At 42.2% G+C, this 23,556-nt stretch overlaps 1 protein-coding gene across 1 annotated transcript in view; it reads left to right on the top strand.

Moving 5' to 3' along the window:
* The window catches only part of UBR4 (ubiquitin protein ligase E3 component n-recognin 4), a 128,464-nt gene that overhangs the window by 56,555 nt on the left and 48,353 nt on the right, over positions 1 to 23,556 (top strand). The window contains exons 52-68 of the mRNA XM_011379756.2: positions 2,640 to 2,814; positions 3,687 to 3,827; positions 4,715 to 4,836; positions 5,452 to 5,563; positions 7,281 to 7,411; positions 7,530 to 7,707; positions 8,167 to 8,271; positions 9,791 to 9,928; positions 10,722 to 10,902; positions 15,947 to 16,043; positions 16,679 to 16,786; positions 17,243 to 17,359; positions 18,317 to 18,526; positions 20,173 to 20,322; positions 21,514 to 21,741; positions 22,520 to 22,598; positions 23,288 to 23,530. Coding sequence (XP_011378058.1) covers positions 2,640 to 2,814; positions 3,687 to 3,827; positions 4,715 to 4,836; positions 5,452 to 5,563; positions 7,281 to 7,411; positions 7,530 to 7,707; positions 8,167 to 8,271; positions 9,791 to 9,928; positions 10,722 to 10,902; positions 15,947 to 16,043; positions 16,679 to 16,786; positions 17,243 to 17,359; positions 18,317 to 18,526; positions 20,173 to 20,322; positions 21,514 to 21,741; positions 22,520 to 22,598; positions 23,288 to 23,530 — 2,515 coding nt within the window. The remainder of the gene's footprint in view (positions 1 to 2,639; positions 2,815 to 3,686; positions 3,828 to 4,714; positions 4,837 to 5,451; positions 5,564 to 7,280; positions 7,412 to 7,529; positions 7,708 to 8,166; positions 8,272 to 9,790; positions 9,929 to 10,721; positions 10,903 to 15,946; positions 16,044 to 16,678; positions 16,787 to 17,242; positions 17,360 to 18,316; positions 18,527 to 20,172; positions 20,323 to 21,513; positions 21,742 to 22,519; positions 22,599 to 23,287; positions 23,531 to 23,556) is intronic.

Here is a 23,556-nt window from a genome sequence, read left to right as displayed (position 1 = left end):
TGATTCTGCTTCTGTGGAACAGTCCTCCTGCTTCTTTCTGTTCTAGTCATTGATTGCATGGCTGCAGAGCTGTCTCGCGTAAAAGTGGAGTATGCGGAGGGTTGTATGTGCGCACTGGTATTGGCCGCTTCAGACTCTCTTGGCTTTCTTTCCTTACCCCATCCTTCTCTGTGCCCCCTCTACAGTGGATGAGAAGTGGGGCAGGGGCGGCAGGGGTGGCAGGACTACGGAGAAGTCTTACCATCTGAAAAGCCACCAGAGAGCTTGCTCTCTCCAACTTTGTTTTGTGCCTCCGCTCCCTTTTCCCTAGTTCTTCGTTGCCTTCCTCTGCCCCTTGACCTTTTTCTCCAGCTGCCTTCTCAGTACTTCCCCTCTCTGTCCAGAGCGTCCGTCGTCAGAGTGTTGATCTTTACTATGCCACGTTAAACTCACAGGAGTCGTCCCTGGGGAGCGTGTTACTTGATAGCCTTCAGCAGTTGGGTTTCCTGTGCCTTTCCTAAGAGAAAATTGCTCAGGTTTCTAAAGGTGCTTTGTAGTACCCTTTACATGTTGGCAGTTGGCATGCTCCTGAAAATACAATTCACGCTCTTCCCCATACTTAGGGACTCATAGGAAGTGCCTCTGTGCATTTTCTAGGAGGCGTAAGTAAAATGTAACCAGGCCTTCCCAGTATAAGAAGATGGCTTTAACCTTTCCCTTTGTGTATCCCTTTGCCTACTGATCGATGGGCACCTGAGCTTCGGGTCCCATGGCATCAAGACTGTTAAGCCTATCTCAGTGATCCCTGCCACAGGCAGCAGAAGGAAGCACATTGATCCTCTTTGAGGAAGAAAAGCCCTGTCTTTGAGTTACGGATTATGAACACGGCCTCAGGTTGATCTCCAAGCAGGAGCCAGGTTCTCCTGGCCTGTAACAAGGAAACGATATGCATGGTGCCTGTGGCAGGTCTTCTTGTGCTTTGATTTTGTATTTGGCATTCATTAGCTGTCCCCAAGGTCCTCGCGACTTCAGTTCGCACAGGCTAAAGCACAAGGCGGAGAGAAGGGTGGTGTTTGTACTCAAGCCAGCTTTTCTCTCTCCCTAGGCTGGTTGTGAGTTCTTTAGAAGCCCTGGAAAGCTGCTTTGCTGTTGGCCCAATCATCGAAAAGGCAAGTTACTTTTTCAAAGTACGTGGAGCTTTCTGAAGAGGCAGGAAGTCAGTGGAGTTGTCAGAGGGCCCGAGGTCTCCTCTCAGCTGAAAGAATATTTATGGTATAATCTTGGTTTGCAAAGAAGCTCACAGAAAAGTCTTCAGCTTATGGCCTTATGTCCTACTTTTGGGGGACCCATGGTAAGAGTGTTTCTTAGAATAGGATGAGTTCTGGTAAAAGAACACTGTTCTGGGAGTTATGATCTTGGACCCAATTTCTGCACCTATATTGTGGGAGGATTGTAATTTCTGAAATTCCTTGTTTTGCTCTTTGCAGTCTGTGGAACGTGACCTTGCCCTGGGGGACTGGAAGGGAGGACGGGGGAGGACAGTGCAGACAGTGCATTCTGCATAGATTTGGCAGGGTTAGTGATAACCCTACTTTCTTCTGCATTAGGAGAGAAACAAGAATGCAGCTCAGGAGCTGGCCACTTTGCTGCTGTCCCTGCCAGCACCAGCCAGTGTCCAGCAGCAGTCCAAGAGCCTTTTGGCCAGCCTACACACCAGCCGCTCGGCCTATCACAGCCACAAGGTAATCGTTCCCTCTCAGGGATGCCTTCTGTAGACGTGGAAGTTGGGGTACTGACAGGGAATCAAGTAAGTCTGCTTTTCATAGTGAAGTCAGCTGGGAAAGGATAGCAGTGAGATTAGACCCATGTAGTCTGAGTGTCTCCTGAGAAATTAGTGAACATCCCTGCAAATTGAGGACAGGACAACAATGGGCTGCTAGTCTTGCATTTATTTTTTTCTGTCATTCGAACAGAATTAGCAAGATTTAGAAAGAGAGGGCAGGGACGTTCAAGTGTGGTGGTTTCTCAGTGGAGGAGAGGGAGTGGAGGGGAGTCACTCAGGAGGTCGGGGCTCCTGGTGTTTTTCCCTCCGCCAGCTGTGGCACAACCCTGAATTAGGTGTAACTTTCTTATGAGGAAATCGTTGGATGGTTGTTGGGGAAACTCTCAGGGGGAGAAGATGTCACCTATAAAAGTAAGTAGTGGCCAAAGGTGCTAAGTGAGACCAGTTCCCATAGATGGAAAAGATGATAGTTCGGATCCACGAGGAAGAACCCAGAGAATTGAGAAATACGAGTTTAACCTGCTGACTATCCAGGAAAGGCAATTTTGGATACAATAATTTTGGGCGATATGAACTTGCAAAGAAGAGACTTTTCTGTAGGAAAGAGATCTGGGATATTGTAGTTCTGGAGAATTGGGTGGTTTCTGATTTTTCTCATCATACTTTGATATTGACTTTGTGGCTTTTGATTTTTTTAGTCTTTAATATGTTATATATTAAAAAGTTTAACTTTGAAGATTTGTTCCAGGTAGTTGGTGGTACTTAACCTATTCTCTTGAGAGGAGGAAGCCATCCTGATAATCTGCTAGTTCTCTCCTCTTTGCTTTAGTCCCCAGCCCTGGCTTGTGGTTTATCATTTGTGATCCTTCCGTTATAGGATCAGGCCTTGCTGAGCAAAGCTGTGCAGTGTCTCAACACATCTAGCAAAGAAGGCAAGGATTTGGACCCTGAGGTCTTCCAGAGGCTGGTGATCACAGCTCGCTCCATTGCCATCATGCGCCCTAACAACCTTGTCCACTTTACGGAGTCTAAGCTGCCTCAGATGGAAACAGGTGAACTTGGCCTATGTGGCCGTGGTCCTCAAATCCACTTAGCGCACCTTCTATACCCTTTCATCCTCTTTTTTTTCCCCACTGGCTTCTGTCTGACTTCATGTTCTCAGATGGGGATTTTACCTTCTTGTCTTTATACCTTGTAGGGCTCGTGACGTTAGGATTGTGTCATTTTAAGTAAATGTGCTTTCTAGTGCTTATTCCTTGGATTATCTAGTGCTCTGGACATCAGATATAATCTGTCACCACCTCTTAAGGTCTTCGGGGTAAATTTAAGGTTGGGCCCTGGTTACTTCAAAGTAATAGGGTCATATCTTTTGCTTTCATTCTGTTTTTTTTTTTTTTTTTTTGCCCGTATTTTATTAGTATGTGTAGTGGCCTTTCTCAGTGCTCAGTTCTGTTTTCCTCCTCTCTCCTCATGTTGGCTGGGTACCAAACTTGTTTTTCCATTATCAAATGTAATTTATTGATGCCTTTACAATTCTCTTTTATTTACATGCTCCCATGTGCTGTCATCATTTTGTTCCTTCTTCTAATATTATAATCCAGGAATTATTCTAGAAAATCTCAGATGTTCCCCTAGTTTTTAAAAGTTGAACAGTTGGACCTGAGATCTCTGAATCTGCTGTAAAGATCCTGAATGCTCCCCCTTTTACTTAATTCTAACATACAATGTTTTTTGTGATATTCCTTTCCCAGACTGTTTTTTTCCTAGATGTGCCTGCTGGAGTCTAGGGATAGTTGGCATATTGATTGGGGCCCCACTTGAAACTCCCTCCCCAGGCAAGCTTCCTTGACCTGAGTTAACCTTAAAACAAATTAAATTCCATCTCCCATTTACTGTCGTTAATAATTTTCTTTCTCCTGCTTAGAAGGAGTGGATGAGGGGAAAGAACCTCAGAAGCAGTCGGAAGGAGATTGCTGTAGTTTCATCACCCAGCTGGTGAACCACTTCTGGAAACTCCATGCATCCAAACCCAAGAATGCCTTTTTGGCACCTGCCTGCCTGCCAGGTATCATGTTGAGAGGGAAACTTGAGTCTTGATAGATACCAAAGCCTGATATAAGTTCCGTCTTTGAACGGGTCGAACCCTTAGCCATTAGCCTTCGTCATTCGTTTCTTCCAGAATTATTATTTAGGAGATAGAGAAGTGCGTGAAATGAACACATTGGTCCTGGGAAAGGAATGTAGTGGTGTGGCAGAGAAGTGGGATTTTCTTGTATTTCTTCGTGTGGGGTTGACTATTTCACATAAAGAGACGTGTGTGTGTGTCCTTTGTGTGTGTAATCATTTTTTAAAAAATATTTGAAAGCTTGATTTAAAACCAGTTCAAAAGGTAAAAGTTAAGCATCAACTTTGAGAATTATTTTATTTCTAAGTTACCGCCGCCTTTGGTATCTGACTTCTCACATTGTCCCGAGTTTAGGTGGACGAGTAAGGATCTGAATAGCAATCTAGAAAAGTAGAACAACCTCTGGTGCTCATTTGTGTTTGGAGGTTACTTGAACAATAAACCTAAACGGCATGTCAAGGTCATGTTTATCATCACCTCAGGTCTGGAAATAGTGGAGAACATTGAGAATCTGCTCACGCCTTCACACTTGTCTGCCCTGTCTTTTGATGTCCATAAAGAATAGACAACTACTTATTTCTATGATGCAGGATATTTGGAAAGGCTTTTCAGCACAGTTTGGGGGATTAGAAGACTATTAATAAAATAAATCACAAGTAATGCCGACAGCCTACATTCTGTGCATATGTTTTGTTTGTTTTGCTTTGTGCGTGCTTGTTATTTTTTTGTTAGCTTGACCTTTATGTGGGGATAAGGATTTGTTTATGTTTTTGTCTGAGATGCTCAAGTTGTTAGAAGTTTTTCCATTAGGTTTTTCTTTCCTTCAGGCCTAACTCATATTGAAGCTACCGTCAATGCTCTAGTAGACATCATTCATGGCTACTGCACGTGTGAGCTGGACTGTATCAACACTGCATCCAAGATCTACATGCAGATGCTGTTGTGTCCCGTACGTATCGTTACAATCCTAGATAGCTTGGGAACGTCTAGAAAGAATGTTTTCGTAAGTCTACTAACTAATGAAGTAAAACAGACTTAAAGGGAGGTAATGGGAATTAAGAGTTTCGAATATCAATAAAAGTTTTAAGATTTTATTCATTTAATGGGGAAAAAAAGATTTGAAGAGGGAATGGACTTTGGTTTAGTGCTGAATCCCCAGGGAAGGTCCTGGTGGTTGCTACATAGTTAGTGCTAAGCGAGTGTTAATTCAGTGAGTACATGATTGACAATCATCCATGTCTATTTCCAGTGATTGTCATAGAAGCTAAGTGTTAGAAGTTCTGCTTTTAGTACAGAGCTAAGATGAGTCTGATCATCTGACGAAAAGCCAAAACTCATTTGTAGAGAGCAAATGACCTGCCAGTCTGCTACCAGGAACTGCAATATAAGAATGTAATGAATGGGTCTTACATATGCCAGGTCAGAAAATGGGGTTCACTGCTGAACTTCATTAGCAGAGTTTCAGGTGAGAGTAGGTAGATCTAACCAGGAGAGGACAGTGTTTTATAGAAAGTTTCATGAATAGTATAAAACCTAAGCATGACAGTTTCCTTTCCAACCTCAGGATCCTGCCGTGAGCTTCTCTTGTAAACAAGCTCTAATTCGAGTCCTAAGGCCCAGGAACAAGCGGAGACATGTGACATTGCCCTCCTCCCCTCGAAGTAACACTCCAATGGGTATGTGAGGTCTGGGTTTAGGCTCATGCACATGTAGTGAGAAGGGGGAAGAAGGATGACGTGCTGCTTGTGTTGACCAAGGTCCTGGAGACCTTTATTTATATAGCCGTTGTTTTACCCTACCTTACTCCATAAAGAATTTAAGGTGGCGTATAAAAATGCAGATGGTAAGTGGAATGAAAATAAAGGAACAATAGTAAAATCAAGCCAAGGATACAAAAAAGTCTACATCATCAGGTCCTGCATGGTTGTTAAGAGAAGATTTTCTGTTTGGCTGAAAGTTTCCTAAGACCCATAGCAAAAATAAAGTAAAAACAGTTATAAAAATAACAGTGACTAAAGAAGAAAAACAGCTGTTTTTCAGGAAAAATAGACATTTCCTGGCATAAAAGCGTTCCATTAGGGGTCCATTTTTGTTGCTGAAGGGGAAGGATCCTCAGTGGTCTTACCACCTACAGTAAGTTTGACAGCAAATTTCACAAGCGATTTCCCTCATGACCTACTCGGACACAAGTCAACAGCATATAACACTCAACATTTTAGTAAAAGCAATTCTCAAAAGTGTCTAAATGTTAGCATTATATTATAAAACTCTGGTTCCGTGATTTGCCTCAGAAGTAAATTTCCAGTGGAAGTCAAATATGTGATTTTAAATTTATTAGCCACATTATAAAGATGAAAAAGAAATATGTTGAAGTTAACTTATTTATTTAACCTAGTATATCAAAAATATTTCAACATGTAGCCAGTATAAAAAATTATTAGTGAAATATTTTGCGTCCTTAAAAATTTTTTTGTGTTATCTTAATCTAGTGTGTAGTGTGTACTAATAATTATATTTCCATTTGGACTAGTCACATTTTAAGTGCTCAATAGCCACATGTGGCTAGTGGTTACTGTATGGTACGGTGCAGGTCTAGAGGAATACATGTAACTTCGTAACCTTTAGACAGTCTTCCTTGCATATTATTTATCCGATCTAAGCTTTTGACAACAGTTTGTACACTTTTGGCGAGAAGCTGGAGTGCAGATAGTTATGTTTCCAGTTAAGGCCACATCCACACACTTTCACAGCACATCGAATGGAAGATGACGTCTCCATCCTCTTCTGACAAGTAGGAGTCTAACCTGGACTTCTCCCTTGTAGGAAGGCCTCTCCCTGTCACACAGAAACTGGCCGGGGCAGGACCTGTAGTGGTGTCCTCAGCTTCCATCTGATGGTTTTACATCTCAATTCTGGTTTTTCTCAATGATTATGTAGTGTGAAAATCTTACCCAGTTGTTTTGGAAAAAAATAGTAAAATAACACTCTAAGCTGCCATGACAGATAACAGATAAACAACTCATTTTATTATTTTTCCTGTTTGCCCAAGGTCTTCTGAGAGTTGGTAGGAGCTCTTGGGCCTACTGGCCTTAGATTTCTCTGCTTTATGTAAATCTCTTTGGAATCCAAGGGTTCCCCTACTCCCATCAGCTAGAAAAGTTATTTCCTAAGGGGGATGAGCTGTCACTGCCAACCCCATCTTCCCAGACCCTGCCAGGTCCAGGAAGTGTGAGAACAAGGCCAGGCATAGCACCCTGGAGTTTACTTCTAAGGCATAGGTGCCAGCCGATAGCTCGTCTGGGCTTCCGTTTGCTATGGGACTCCTTACACCACATGCTGAGAGAGGTAAAGACCTGCAAGCACCTTTAGGTGACCGGGATTTCTTCGACTCAGGAGACAAGGATGATGATGACGACGATGACGCAGATGAGAAAATGCAGTCATCAGGGATCCCAAATGGTGGTCACATCCGTCAGGAAAGCCAGGAACAGAGTGAGGTGGACCATGGAGATTTTGAGATGGTGGTGAGTCTGGCCCCAGGAGAGGGGAGGAGGAGCCTCTGACTCTCCTCTAACTCTCATTCAGTGGACTTCCAAAAGCTGCCATATACCGTGGGACACTGACAGAGCTTTCTCTCTGCAGTCTGAGTCGATGGTCCTGGAGACAGCTGAAAATGTCAACAATGGCAACCCCTCTCCCCTGGAGGCCCTGCTGGCAGGCGCAGAGGGCTTTCCCCCCATGCTGGACATCCCGCCTGATGCAGATGACGAGACCATGGTTGAACTAGCCATTGCCCTGAGCCTGCAGCAGGACCAACAAGGTAGAAGGCAATGCCAGGATCAGAGCGGCCCATTGGCCTTGCACAGGAAAGAGGGTTTGGCAGTTACTGATGTCCAGCTGACTTAGCTTGTCCCCAGATTTGGGGAGAGGTCGATCTGGGTGAGAGCTGTTCAGAGATACAGGTGGAGAGTGAGAGGGATTGTGGTGGCGTTTTCAGTCTGGAGCCAATCTCATAGTTTCTGTTAGTTTGGTCTTTGGATTATTTCTTCCTAAATCTGTTAGATTCCTCCAGCCTGTGTCCTACCTGAGGCTGAAGGAAGCCTTCTACCACCTCTGTAACCAAATGTGGTTGGACAGCAATAGCTATTGATTATCTTCCTATAGGCCAGAGGGGTCACACGCTGGTGAGTTTAGACTCCTGAGGGCAGCAGGTGGCCCAAGCAGCGTTGTGGATGGGGTCTGGTGGGGATGTTGTGCTCACTCTCCACTTGTTTCCCAGGCAGCAGCAGCAGTGCCCTGGGCCTGCAGAGCCTGGGGCTGTCCGGCCAGGCACCCAGCTCTTCCTCTCTGGACGCAGGAACCCTCTCTGACACCACAGCATCAGGTAACTGTCCGCAGCAAGGAGCACGGCTCAGGGCCTCAGGACCCTCAGGCCTTGTTTCCAGTGCTGTGAGAGTGTAACGGGCAGCTGCTTTGACAGGCCATTCTGGACTTCCTGCTTCTGCCTTTGCTTTGGAAATACGAGTGTGGAAAGGCATACTGATGCAGCTCTGCAAAGGTGCTCATGGCTTCGCTTCCCCACACTTTGCATGCTGCCTGGCTTCAGCTAATTCCCCCAGAAAAGGCCAAGAGGGCAGCTTGCAGGTTGATCAGCTTTGCAGGGCTTAAATTACAGCTTTCAGGGTTCTTCACCAGAGTTCTGATATTTTAGACAATATTAAAAGGGAGACAAGAAATAGAGCTCATTTGCAAATAAAAGTGAAGCTTCAAGAAGACAGTTATGCTTCAGGTCAGTGTGGTTAACCCTCAAGGGATCTGTGAGCCTGGGAGGTAGGGATTTCGTGCACAATTTAGATGCTTAGGAAATCTTCAGACCTTACTTTGTCTTCACTTTCAATCTCTTTCTTAATCTGATAAGAAAAATAAAATTTCCTGAGTGGAGAGTTGGGCCGAACAGAGGAGGATGGAACATCTGAACAAGCCACTGGAAAATCAACCCCTGAGTAATAAAAGGGTTGATTTAGATTTTGAGACTGCTGCTTCCCTGTATTTGTTTCCTTTTTTTTTTCTTTTGAAGTTTTACCTTCAAAAGATAAGAAAGAAAGGGAGAAATTGGCTGTCCCCTCTCACCTGCTGCCATGGCTTATTGCTTTCCTTAGGTCTCTTTAGTTGCTATCATCTCAGGCTTGGAGGTCGCTGTCACGCTATGCCAGTTGTGTTCCTACTGTGCTCTGTGGCTGTCTCGGCTTTCCTCCCCCATGTATCTCATCCAGCATTTTCCTCCTGTCTCAGCTCAGCCCTGATCCCGGATGCTGTGGCTGTCTCTGGGGAATTTCCTTGCTTCATTAGTAGCGTCTAATAAGGATGATTAGGAGGGGTGAAATTGTCCAATGAGCTCCCCTCTGGACCACCCAATTAGAAAGAAAAACAGGGTTGATTGAGAGCTCGTGAAAAGTGATTTCCTAACATAGCACGAATTAACTGATTACAAAACAAATCTCATTAAAATTCAGAGTTCTGTGCTTTGAATGGTAATGGCTAGTTTCTGATCTCAGCAGGTGTCAGTAACACCTACACAATGGTGCCCATGAAGCATTTTACCTAGAAAACTGAGCGTCTATGTCACAGATTCTTACTGAATCTCTGCACTGTTTTATTTGCACCATAATAGAACAGCGAAGGAAATGCCCAGTGAACTGGGTTTTCACTTCCATCTAAGTACTGTTTGCAATGCACCGTGTATAGTGTTTGTTATTGTTAGTGATTAACCAGCAAAGCAAATCTTTCCCTTTTTTCTTTGATGACAGGCTAGATAACTGCATTGTGCCCACTGCACTGTATGGTTTGATGCTTTCGTCCCAAGGAGGGGTTTTTACCTGTAACAGCTCTCGTTACTCTCTCAGCTCCAGCCTCAGATGACGAGGGCAGCACAGCAGCGACTGATGGTTCCACGCTTCGGACCTCTCCTGCTGACCACGGTGGTAGTGTGGGCTCGGAGAGCGGGGGAAGTGCGGTGGACTCAGTGGCTGGCGAGCACAGTGGTAATGTGGCTTGGGGTCCTGATCTCCTTGGGTGGAGGGTGGGGACAAACACATAATCCCTACCTGGGTCCTGGGATTGGTTTCAGCAGAGGGAAGCTTTGGAGACTTACTGGAAGTCTTAACGGAATTCATTTGATCTCCCTCCTGGAGTTTCAAATGTTCAGTGATAATAGTGTAAGCTCAGTGAGGTTCATATTGAAATATTTTACAGACAGCTTTTAATTATGTGTTAGTGGAAGAAAGCAACGGCATGCATAATGCCAAAGCATGATTAATCTAAAACAATTATGGAAATCTGTCACTACAGTTTTGCTCGTCTATTGTGGGAAGATACTTTGGGCAATCGTTGCTCATGATCTAACGTGTTAATGTTGTAGGCCTTCTTCATAGTGTGCTAGCTGATAGGATGGGGCTCTAGAATGAGGGAACATGACACAGCCATTTAAAAATTGTATATGAAAATTTTTTATGGAGGAGATTAAAGAGTCGCTGATGTCTAGATTCTCAAATCAGTGTATGTTTCCTCTGGAACATGAATGGAAGTTATCAACAGCTGAGATTAAGATCGTTCTTGTAGGTAGATCTTAGGTTCTGTAGAAGGACAAATGGCTGCCCTGAGTCATTTAGCTTAGTGCTATGGCGTCAGAATCATGAATTCCATTGTTACTTAGCTTTGCACAGAAGAAAAACACGTCTAAAGCTACCAGTCATCTTCTGTTGCTGACTTCAGAATGCATTGGATTCCGTCATACTTTGGGAGTTGATTTGTACTTTTTAACCCATTTACCTCTAGTATCTGGCCGGAGCAGTGCTTATGGAGATGGCACAGCAGAGGGGCATCCGGCTGGACCAGGAAGTGTCAGCTCAAGCACTGGTGCCATCAGCACCACTACTGGACACCAGGAAGGAGACGGCTCTGAGGGAGAAGGAGAAGGGGAAGGGGAAGGGGAAGGAGATGTCCACACTAGCAACAGGTCAGGACCTTCTCATTCTCAGTCCGTAGGTTTTCTTTCCTATGGGAGAATTTCAGGAACAGGATGATGGATCTGTTGCAGGAGGTGGAGTGGTAATAACAGTATATTTCTCTTGAAGTATAAAGGTAATAAATTCACGAAACAGTTTAAAATCTTAACACATGCTCTAGATCTGTCTTTGTCCTAATTAGAATTACATCAGATCAATTGCAGAGAGAATAAAAAGTGGTTTTTCTTTTAAGGTTTACGTACATCCCTTAGTAACTGTGAAATGATTAGCATAAAAACATATATCCCCATCCCTCAGATCTTCCTTATTTCATCATTATCCATTAACTTATTTTGTAGCATTCTCTTTATAAATGGCACCGCTATGAGTTCAACAGTGATAGTTATTAAGCATACATTAGAAATAGCTTCTTGTTCAGCATGTTTATAAGGTAATGGAAAATATATTTTTTAAAATGTATTTTGCTGGGTATACAATTTTTGAGCTGACAGTTTTATTCTGCCGAAGTTGAAAACGGTAGCTATTAACACTGATGAGATGTCGCCTGCTATTATAACTATTACTCCTTTGAAAATAATATCTTTACTGCTGCTTTTAAGATCTTTATGTTTTCATTTTTTGTAGGTTTTACTAGGATATGTTTGAGGATGGGTTTCTTTATATTTGTTCTACTAGAATATGTGGTTTAGTGTCTCCTGTTCTGGAAAATTATCAGCCATTAATCTCATTGAATATTGCTTTTGCCTTATTTTCTGTTATTTCTCTTTCTGGGACTCCACTTAAATAGAAGTGAGACCATTGTATTCCTTTCTTCATGTCTCTTTTCTTTTTCAAAAATTTTTATCTGCTTAATTATAGTTTCTTGAGATCTATTTGCGTAGCATCAGATAACATCAAATGTTTAGGTATAAGTTTGAAAGATATATACGTTGAAAACTACGAAACATAAATAAGTGAAGGAATATAACATGTCTGTGGGTTGAAAGACTCATTATTATAAAGATGACAGTTGTCTTAAAATTGTTATATATTCAGTAAAATCCCAGTCAGAAATCTCAGCTGGTTTTATGCATGTGTCAAAATTGACAAGCTGATACTAAAATTTATTTGGAGAGTAAGGAATTATGATTATCGAAAGCAATATTGAAGAAAACCTACAAAGATTCTACACAACTGTAGCTTTATAGTATTTTAAAGCTATGGTAAGTAAGGCAGTTGGATAATAGTACAAGGATAGACAAATAGATTAATGAAACAGACTAGAGTTCAGAAACAAATCCACATACATGGTCACCTGATTTATGACAAAGATAACTTTTCTGTACAATGGAGGAAAAGATGATCTTTTCAATAAATGGCAATGGGTCAGTTGGAAATGAATACAGAATAAATTGAATCTTGACCTGATCTTATACAGAAAAATCAGTTGACTGTAGATTTGAATGCAAAAGGTATTACTTTGCAGGTTTTAGTAGACAAAATGTCTACTAACTTGGGATTGGCAAGATTTCTTAAATAAGGACACAAAAAGTATTAACCAGAAGAAAAAAAAAATGTATAAATTGGACTATATTCTTAGCAGCTATTTTTTTTTCCCTCTCTTCCTCTCAGTGTCAAGATTTGAATTAGCCAATTTTTGTTATAGGTTCCTGGGTGGGGAAGAAGTATGTGTGTGTGGCGGGGGGAATAGTCTGTTTCTATTAACTTTTAAATTGATGGTATTGCCTTCTGTGGTTCTTCTGTGAGGTTCTCAGAAAACTGCCCACTTGGGGCAATTTCTGGAATCTTTTTTCTGTTCCAGATGCTCTGTGAGGTTCTAGTAACCAGATGTTCAAGTTGTCTTCAGAGCATCATCGGTTTGAATTTTCAAATGCCCTAAAATCAGTCTCAGGGCTCTGTTTATCCCCTCGTGTTTGTATTTTCATTCAATCTCTTGGCCAAGTAATTTCATAATTGCTGGGGAGCTCGTTGTTTCTATCTTGACTTTGTATTCAGTGATCTTTTATAAAGGTGCTTATTAAACCCTAGTTATAGATTTTGATAATTAGGTTAATTCTAATTATAGATTATTTCTAATTGTAGATCCTGCTTGTACAATCTTGTGACCTGCAAATAATAACAGTGTTAACTTTTTTCTCTTCTCTCCAATTTTTATACCTTTTAATTGCCTTTTCTTGTCTTATTGCATTGACTAGGATGGTGTTAAAAGGAGTAGTGAAGGTGGGCATCCTTATTACATTCCCAAACACAGGGGAAAAGGTTCAGTATTTTCCCACTAAGTTTAATGCTAACTAGAGAGAGTTTCCTATGGATATCTAATTAGTGAAGTTCTGGTCCTAGTTTGCTAGAAGCTTTTTATCTTGAATGGGTTTTTGAAGCTTTCTGATAGATTTTGTTGCACGTATTGAGTTGGTATATATGTCTTATTTATTCTGTTTGAGGTTGTAAATTATATTAATTGATTTTTCCATTATTAAACCAACCTTGTGAGGACAGTTAATTATCATGTCCTATCCTTTGTATTACTGGATTTTATTTGCTGATATTTTAGTTAGGCCTGTGATTTTTCTTCTTTGAAATGTCTTCTTCAGGTATTGGGATGCATGTTATTCTGGCCTCATAAAGTAAGGGAGGACATTTTTTCCCTTTCTCTTCTCTAGAGGAGTGTGTGTAAGACCAGTATTATTTCATGTATAAATTCTTGGGAAAATTTATAAAAGCTGTGAGGTCATCTGGGTCTGGACTTTTAATGAAAGATTTTTAATTATAGATTTATTTTTTTAAATGATATGGAATTATTCTGTTTCTTCATGTGCCAGATTTGGTATGTTGTATATTTATTTAGGTCATGAACTTTATTGGCATAAGGTTGCTCATAATATATTTTGTCATCCTTTTAATATCTTTAGGATCTGTAGTGATGTACCACTTTTTATTTTTAATATTGGTAACTTTTGTTTTTCAAAAACCTGTCTTTCTAAGAGTTTTCAACTTTTATTTACAATGAACTAGCTTTTGGCTTTATTTTTTCTCTGTTGTAAGTCTGCTTCTTTTTTATTTCCACTTTATTATTTTCTCTCTCTTCTTACTTTTTTTTAGTACTTTTTTTTATTATTGGGGGCTTAATTTTCTGTTCTTTTTTCTAGCTTCATAAGGTGGAAGCTTAAATCACTGATTTAAAATCTTTACTTTTAAATACATATTTGAAGCTATATATGTCTCTCTAAAATTTCCTTTAAACCTTGCTTTGGCAGGAACCCACATATTTTGATATGTTGTATTTTCATTGCTGTTCAGTTAAAGTGTGTTCTAAATTCTGTTGTTATTTAGTCTTTGGACTCATGCTGCATTTAGAAATATGTTGCTGAATTTCCAAACATTTGGAGATTTTCTAATTATTTTTCTGTTAACGATTTATGGTTTAATTTGCTATGGTTGGGGGACATACAATATGATTTCAGTCCTTTGAAATGTTTTGAGATCTGTCATTCCTTCTAAAATTATACACACACACACACACACACACACTTTTTTTTTTTTTAAAGAATTTTTAGTTGTTTTTAGCAGGAGGGTCAATTTAGGTATCCTAGCCATATTGATAATGGAAGTCTCTTAAGTGGTTTTAAGTTAATGTTTTTTCAGGAATAAGTTAATTAAATAATTAGGTGATTTGTTTTAAATAATATAATAACTAAATTGTTTTGAAATTGCAATTTTTGCTACAGTGTTTAATTTTATTGTTAAGTTTTAAGAATACTGTCAAAGAATTTGAAAAGCCAGTCATCTGGCATGAACTTGGTCCAGATCCAGACTCTGCTTATTTTGTTGACTTTTCCTTTATGTGTGTTTATCATGTTCACATGCATGTTCTTCAAATCTGGAAATTTTAATCCATCTCAAAGCTTATGTTTTATCCTAAAAGTCATCTCATCTTTGCTCACTTTTACCTCATTCATTCCTGAGCAACTATTATTCATTTGTAATCGCCACACAGCTTGCTTAATTTTTCATGGATTCACGTGTGGGCTTTTACGTGTTACAGGATTCTGAAGGACATTACGCTTATTCCTTCAAGTTCTTTTTAGAATGAAGTCATTTGTTATTCAAGTAAGATGCTGCACTTTCGTTCAAACTTAGATTGTTTTGAAAATGTTCTGGATACCTGTTAGGATATGTATGTAATACATAAAAATCACACTTAAAAAAAAAATACAGGCATATGGTTTCTTACACATAGTCTGCAAAATGAACAGTTTACTAACTGTGAGAGTGAATCTAGTCAATTCATTCAGCAAATGTACTCTTAAATCTGTTTAAGACTGTGTTAGGCGAGAGTGCCAACCAACCCTAATTAGTTAATTTTCATATTGGTCCTTTTGAATCAGTGTAGTCACTAGAGAACCAGCTGCACACACTTAGTATGGAAAGCCCAGCTGTCTATCTGCAAATGAAGAAGGCTGGGTAGTGGCCGCTGAATATATGGGCAAACTCATGGGTCTAGTATGGGAAGGGCGGTGTTGAAGTTGAATTTTACACTAGGAAAAATAATTAAGGTGTGAGAGGATAAAGCAGTGACCGACCTTCCTGAGGATTTGGAAAGCATGAGCAAGAAAGAGTTTGGTCACTATGCAGCTGGATGATATAGAATTATAGATAGAAGAATGCCAGAAGATAATGCCTGGAGGCAGAATAGGGCCATGTGTTGAAAAAAACCATAGGGCTTACTATTGAGGATTTGCTTTTGATACTGAGAACTGCTAGGACCTGATTGCTTGAGAACTATTTTAACTTTAATGTAGCAGCTTTTCAATACCATCAGTTGTAATTTGGGACAGTTTTACTCCCTTTTAACAGAGTGAGATTATCCTATGTTGCTGGTATACCATATAGGCATTTATTAGCATTTTTAAATGCTAAGATTGTTTCTAAGCACGTGCTCCTTGTTTACTTTGCTGGCAGGAGGAAAGAACTATATTCAGCTGGTTAGTGATTGTGTACTAGCTCGTGTTTCATCTATTTTCTTTGGCCTTTTAGGCTGCACATGGTCCGTCTGATGCTGTTGGAGAGACTACTGCAAACCTTGCCCCAGTTACGAAATGTTGGGGGTGTCCGGGCCATCCCGTACATGCAGGTATCCCTCAGTTCACTGAGTCTGTCACATTACAGTTGGACCATCTTTAAGCATGCTGTCATCTCTCTTCCAGAGGCTCTATAAGACTTTGGTATTAGGTCATAGAACAATGGAATGCAATTTTGAACTGCAAGTCACAGCCCTTCATTTTATAGATGACATGCCCGGGGGTCAGATAATTTTTAAAAAATGTCCACAGTCATCTAGCTCGTTATTGGCAGAGCCAGGAGCAAAAGTCTGCTCCAGAAATTTAGTCCATAGCGATTCTTTATTAATATTAGTAGTAGAGTGTGGTCTTGTGACAGCTGTTCTCCCACTAGCTGCCTTCCTCTTGGGCAAAATTGTTCTTCAATTCTTAGCCCATTTTGGTTGGACGTATGTTGGTTAGTCATTTAGTTTTAGAGACTTTTTGCAAAACATTTTCTGTGATGCCAGGTGTGGTATATATCAGAATTGGACTATTTTGACTTTGGAAACTTACACTTCAGATACCTTGCGATTTAGAACCTTTTCATGGATCACCGTTAGGATTGACAGGGAAGTCAGGAAGGTTGGGATTTCTTCTGAAAACCTTGTGTTTCAAGTTGTTCTCTAGGGAATTGGCTTTCATGTTTTATCTCTCTGTTGACTTCTAGGTCATTCTGATGCTCACTGCAGATCTGGATGGAGAAGATGAGAAGGACAAAGGGGCCCTGGACAACCTGCTTTCCCAGCTTATTGCTGAACTGGGCATGGATAAAAAGGTAAAATTTGAAAGTCATACTGTGTGAGAAAGGGATTGGCTGGGATCAATTCTGAGTTTTTCATTCCTCTCTTAGAGGAACTTTCCCTATTTTCAGGGGTAACCATCCACTGAGGGCTCCAGTTGTATTGATTCAACAAAAATGTTTTCAGTGCCTACTTTAGCCCAGACATGTTTTGGATCTGGGCATAAATGAGGAACAAGACGAAGTCCCCTGCCCTCATGGACCTGTTGTAGCTCTCAAGGTGGAAACAGTAAATTAGTTGTTTATATCCTAATAGGGCCTCCTAAGTGTATCAGGCTCTAGGTAGTCCAGGTGTAGTTCAGGGATACGTTGAGCTTGTTTTACCTCTGCGTCTGGAACATTTAGAACTGAAAGGCTTGAGGGAATCTTGTTCAGACGATGCCTCAAGCTTAAAAGTAAGTCTGGGCTTCCGGGCTCCACTTCTGCCTGCAGGATGTCTCCAAGAAGAATGAGCGCAGTGCCCTGAATGAAGTCCATCTGGTAGTAATGAGACTCCTGAGTGTCTTCATGTCTCGGACCAAATCTGGATCCAAGTCTTCCGTATGTGAGGTATTTTTGCTTTGAACTTACGGGTGCAGAAAAAGATAAGAGGGTTGTCCGGTTGTGTTAGGGCTGAGGGCACAGGTGATAGTCCTCTGTTGGAATAGACCGTTGTTGCTCGAGAGGAGTTAGATTCTAAGCTGTTACCTCTTCAAGAACAGAGACCTCACGTTTTTCTGAATCCCTTCCAAGCCCTGATCTTTGCCAACAATCCCTCCATTGGAGGGGTTAAAGGGTTTGAAAGTTCCATTATTGGAAAGCAGGGGACTGTTCTGCAAGGCGGAGTGGCTAAGAGGATTCCCCTGCTGTATGTTGCTATAAGGTATGGTAATAAAGCAGAGAGAAAGCAGCATGTGCGTGGTGGAAAGGAGATTAGCACAAAGCAGAGAAGGTAGAAATGGAGGCTGAACTGCATCCAATCTTAATGAGCTTAAGAGCTGTGGGGTTTGCTGGGATTTGCAAGGCTCTCCTAATGGTTTTATTTACAGTAGCTTTTCTCCTACTTTTTTATTCATGTGAACACTCACCCAGTCTCTTTTGGAAGCTGGTTCTGTGAGAAGAGCCCCTACTGGGAGGGTGGGGTTGCTAAGGAGTGTCTGTAGTGGAAAGTTTTCTCTCTTTTCCTTGAAGTGGGCTTCTTTTCTGGTTGCCCAAGGGAAAAGAGAAAATGCATCCCCTCCAGGTGGAAAGGTTATCTCATCCTTGCCCCTTGACCTCTGGCAGGTGTGTGTAGGGAGATCAGAGTTGCGAACTGACTTTTTTTTTGTTTTCTTTTGTTTGTTTTCTCTTATATGCCATTATTCAAAAGAGTTAGGGACATGTTTGAGCTAATTGGGAAACATTTAACTTAAGAGACTAACTAACCTACTTCCATGATAACTGATTCTATTGTGAGTGTTTTCTCCCCGCAATACCTGGCTGCATTAACAAGCCATTTTTACCTTCTCCCTGTTCTCGCCCTCCCAGTCATCTTCCCTCATCTCCAGTGCCACTGCAGCAGCCCTGCTGAGCTCTGGGGCTGTGGATTACTGCCTGCACGTGCTCAAATCCCTGCTGGAGTATTGGAAAAGCCAACAGAATGATGAGGAGCCCGTGGCTACCAGCCAGTTGCTGAAACCACATACTACTTCCTCTCCACCTGACATGAGCCCGTTCTTCCTCCGCCAGTATGTGAAGGTGAGGTCCTTCTCTGGACAAAGAGCTGCTTTTCTCTCTCATCCAGAGCACTTGCTTCTTCATGCTGAGTAGAGCTGAAGGAGCTGCAAAGGGAGCCTGCATTCCTTGATGAGGTTTACTCTCAGCGTGATTTAATAAATAATCACTTCTTCCATACGCTTGCAGGGATCCTGATTCCTGACACTTTGTAAACCTGAGGCATCAAATGAAATCAGACAGTCATGTCCTTTCATGTCGAGGTCCTTAGGAAAAAATGAGACGGTACGAGGTCAAGTTATCAGTAGTGGGTCACGTCTTAATGTATATGTGAGAGACTCCCCCTGCTGTCATTAGAGTCCTTTTAACATGCTAGTTTAGAGGGTGGGCTTTCTGATCAGGTAAGTGGGAACAAGCATTCCCACTCACTAGCGATGAGGCTGGGAGAAGTTATATCTAACCTTCAGTAAGCCTCAGTTTGTGTACCTGGAAAATAAAGATACACAAATCTAGGATACAATATCTGCTTTATAGAGTTGTTGTGAGCATTGAATGAGCTGATGTTTGTAACTGACTAGTGCTCAATAAATGTTCATTATTATAATCATTTCTATTCTATTGAATTTGTGTAATGGAGCTAGCAGGTTGTACTAGCTGTGCTTCTTACCATGTACTCAGAACTGCTCTGAATAGTATTGGAGTATAACAGGTATAAAATGTGAATCTGATCATACTTTTCTCTTTTTTTATGACCTTTTGGTGTTTTTTTTTTTTTTTTTATAATTTTAGGCCAAAAAGTTCTTTGAGGATTCAGCTCCTACATACAGCCCTACTAACCTGTGCATTTTCCAAGATGTGGCATGTTGCCTTTGTGCATGCTGTCTCTTCTGAAATTCTTTCCTCTCCCTCTGCATCCCTTTCTTCTCCCATCTAGCTAATTCCCAGTCCCTCACGACCCAGTTCAAGCATTGGATCCTTGGGAAAACCTTCCCCAGTACACACTTGCCTGCTATCATGTCTGATTGAGATAGCCTTTTCCCAGGTTCTCAGAGTGCCCTGTGCACATATGCGGAGTGTTCCCTCTAAACTATCTGCAAAGACCATATTTTATTCCTGTTTACACCCCCACTGCTTGGCACAGAACCGGTAAATAACTGGTGAATGAATATATGAGACACATTGTGCAGACTGTTCCTGAGGACCACACAGCTTGCGGGGTAGCTGTCGTTTCCACTGTCCTCCAACCCCTCCGTACCCTGGCCCCTCTGTATGATGTGAATCCAGACTCTCCACTGAGTTCAGTCATCCTGGCTCCCTTGGTTTATTTAAATATTTCTTGTTATTATGGAAGTTTTGGTTCTAGGCAATGGAATACATCTCTCATAGAAAGTCATCTTTCCCCAAAACCACAGAGTGTAATGTTAGAACTTTTAAGAGCAGCGAGATAGATCTGTCTCCACTGTCACCTTTGCATGTAGTGAAATTGCCTCCAGAAGCCTGGGGCCTTGCTTTGTTTGTAAACTAAATTGTCAGTCAGCGATGGCTCTGGCTTTGACAGGTGCCGTTGACTGACTCCAATATAAGGTATGCCTAGTATGGTCAGCCTTTTTTCTAAGAGTGGTCATAGAAATTGTCAGTCACAGGTTCTTACACAAATGTTCTTCCTACAGGGTCATGCTGCTGATGTGTTTGAGGCCTACACTCAGCTTCTAACAGAGATGGTGCTGAGGCTCCCATACCAAATCAAAAAGATTGCCGACACCAGTTCTCGAATCCCACCTCCTGTCTTTGATCATTCATGGTTTTACTTTCTCTCAGAGGTAAGTGAAGGTCCCAAGCAGTGCCCATTGAGGAGAGGACACATTGGCTGTGACTACTTTTGTGGCCCTGTTTTATCTTAACCCTCGTACAGTATTTTCCCTAGCAGATTCCCTCCCACCATTTAGGTCTCGCCCCTCTAGAGTGTACTACATAGTGAAACTGTGGAGGATGTGCATCAAAGCAAGCTACCCACTTTAGTTCCTGATTTTGTCTGTTTCACTTCCCCCACATATGGTGGTGATGGACAAGTTTGATCATTTGGACTCTGTCCAGAAAATGGAAAGTATACTAGTTAAGTTAACAGAGATTTTAATATAGGGATTTGGTTAAACAGCCATTGAAGAAGCAAAAAGATGAAAAGGGAACATTGAGGTAACTGAGATAGTGACTGCAAACAGCAGCTCCCAGCAGCCTTAGGTATGAAGAGAGGCCCAGTGGATCTGAGCAGTGACCGCAGGAGCTCTGAGCAGAGGGGACATGATGTTGATTCTGAGTACTGAAAGAAGCCGATCATTAAAACCAACTATAATTGGTTTGTCTTTGAATACGAAAGAAATGATGGAGGCTGACAGGTGAAGGGCTGTTGCTAGGATAGCAGGCAAATAAGAAGCAAGTCTCTTCTTTTCCTATTGCCTTCCAGTGTCCCTCTAGTGCTCCCTATTAGCAAAAGGGAGCCAGCTGCAAAGAAGCAATGAAAGCATAATGCCGGACATCACAGAGGAGGGTACAGTAGGGTGGGTTTGGAACCAGCTGAGAGGCAATAGCTTAGTAACCAGCATGATAAGCATTAGATTAACTCTGAATAGAATAATCTATTAGCAAACCTCAAATGCTTATGTCAAGAAGTTAACAATCCAAGCTCTTTCCTAGCTCTTTTACCTGACAGAGATTCTGAATGTTTTTTTTTTTTTTTTCCTTAACAGTTTTACTCTGTATGGGCCAGAGTAGAGGCCCACCTGTAAATTCCTAAGTATTCCAGAAAGGGGAGCAGGAATAGTCTTATTTTTTCCTCTTTGACTTCTTTCTTTTTATGCCTTTCTATCACTGGAAGCTAGCTTGGTTGTGGGGAAATAGCTTGGTTTGTGTTTCTCACCAGTTTTTAATAACAGTTAACGAAAACCCAGGGAGCTGTTGTTGGTTCAGATTCAGTTCCAGAGTCATTGGCTCTTGGTGTTCTTTCTCCCCTCAAGTACCTGATGATCCAGCAGACTCCATTTGTGCGCCGTCAAGTCCGCAAACTTCTGCTCTTCATCTGTGGCTCAAAGGAGAAATACCGCCAGCTCCGGGATTTGCACACTCTGGACTCCCACGTGCGTGGGATCAAGAAGTTGCTGGAGGAGCAAGGGATATTCCTCCGGGCAAGCGTGGTCACAGCCAGCTCAGGCTCTGCCTTGCAGTACGACACACTCATCAGCCTGGTACGAGGGGGTCGGAAATGGTAGGGCTGGGAGAGGGCATGTGACGAAGCTCCGCGTAGTAGGTAATTGGATGGAGCAGTACAGGGCTTGGAGATATTTAGGGTACATCATGGCCAGGGTTGAGAGCAGGGTAAATCCGTGATACTTGATTGAGTGCTGTACCACATGTAGTTGGCCTCTGGGTCTGAGTCACCATTCTGGGTCACCATTCCTACCCCTACCTAGCAGTGGTTCCTCCATTATAAGGAGGGGTGACTTGGGCATCTTCTCAGTGTCATTTACCCATATCATGAACAAGATCAGCTTTAAATTTTTGCATCTCTGATTTTTTTCCCTTGAATACTAAAGTGATATGTTACTGCCTGCAGGTTGGACTTTGCGGAGTAAATAGAGCATATCGCAAAAGAGCATCTAGAAAGAACATCCTCAGTATTAAAGTCTCCTAATTTGGTGTTCTTGACCATTGTGCTTTTGACAAGCAAAATGTAAACTGGATTATAGTTTCCCAAGTTTTGGCCTATCCTTGCTGCTGTATTACTAAGTGATCTGAGGAATGCCTGAAAACACAGGGACTTTGTGTGGTGGGGAGTCGAACAGTAAGAACACTGAGTGTGGGCCTTGGTCCCAGGTTCACCAGTGTACTGGCTCAGCCTTGCACAGAGGGCCGTGTTCAGTTTGCATCCATGGCCAAGATGAAGACCCCTCAAGGCAGCTGGCATGGTACCGTGTGGGTTGCTTGGCGGAGTGACTCATTTTTGGCAATGGGTTTCCATTTCAGATGGAGCACCTGAAAGCCTGCGCAGAGATTGCTGCCCAGCGAACCATCAACTGGCAGAAATTCTGCATCAAAGATGACTGTAAGCAGTGCTACTCCTTTTGGTTGCTATTAGTAATTCATTCCTTCAAGAACTATTTATCGAGGTCTACTATGTGCCAAGCACTAAATTGGAGGAGATACAGCCATGAGCAACATATACAGTCAGTCTCACTTAATGATGGGCACACATTCTGAGAAATGCGTTGTTAGGTGATTTCATCGTTGTGTGAACATCATAGAGTGCACTTACGCAACCCTAGGTGGTATAGCCTGCTACACACCTAGGCCTTGTGGTACACCACTGTCGTATGTTTGTTGTTGACTGAAATGTTATGTGGTGCATGACCGTGTAGACAGAACTCTGCCTTGCAAAGAAGATAAGTAAAAACTTTTAAAAGAGTGATAAGGGTCAGTAGACAAAATTTAGGGTGCTACAGGGGCTACAAAAGAGGAGTATCTGATGTCCAGAGCTAGAGGAAGCTAAAGAGGAATCTATGGAGTCTAGAGAATCATCTTATTCAGAGAAGCTGGGGCTGGGAGCCAGGCTCTGTGTAGCTGTTAGGAAACTTGTCAGAAATTTCCATAGTGGGTGTAAATTCTCCTTGGCAGCATTCAGCAGAGAGAACTCGGCGGGGGAGCTGGTGGGAGGAGGGTGGTCCCCTGCACGTGGTGAAGTCGTGCTGTCCTGGCGGGCAAGTCCAGCTGAGCCGTGGTCTCCTCTGCCTGCAGCTGTCCTGTACTTCCTCCTCCAAGTCAGTTTCCTGGTGGACGAGGGCGTGTCTCCGGTGCTCCTGCAGCTGCTGTCCTGTGCTCTGTGTGGCAGCAAAGTGCTCGCTGCTCTGGCGGCCTCGGCAGGGTCCTCTAGTGCTTCTTCCTCAGCCCCGGTGGCTGCCAGCTCTGGACAAGCCACGACACAGTCGAAGTCATCCACTAAGAAGAGCAAGAAAGAAGAAAAGGAAAAGGAGAAGGAGGGTAAGAGGCACCCTGTGGTCTTGGTG

The sequence above is a fragment of the Pteropus vampyrus genome, unplaced genomic scaffold (assembly GCF_000151845.1).
Source record: "Pteropus vampyrus isolate Shadow unplaced genomic scaffold, Pvam_2.0 Scaffold374, whole genome shotgun sequence".
Lineage (NCBI taxonomy): Eukaryota > Metazoa > Chordata > Mammalia > Chiroptera > Pteropodidae > Pteropus > Pteropus vampyrus.
Note: the sequence above shows the minus strand (reverse complement) of the source record. Positions and strands in the feature narration are given on the sequence as shown.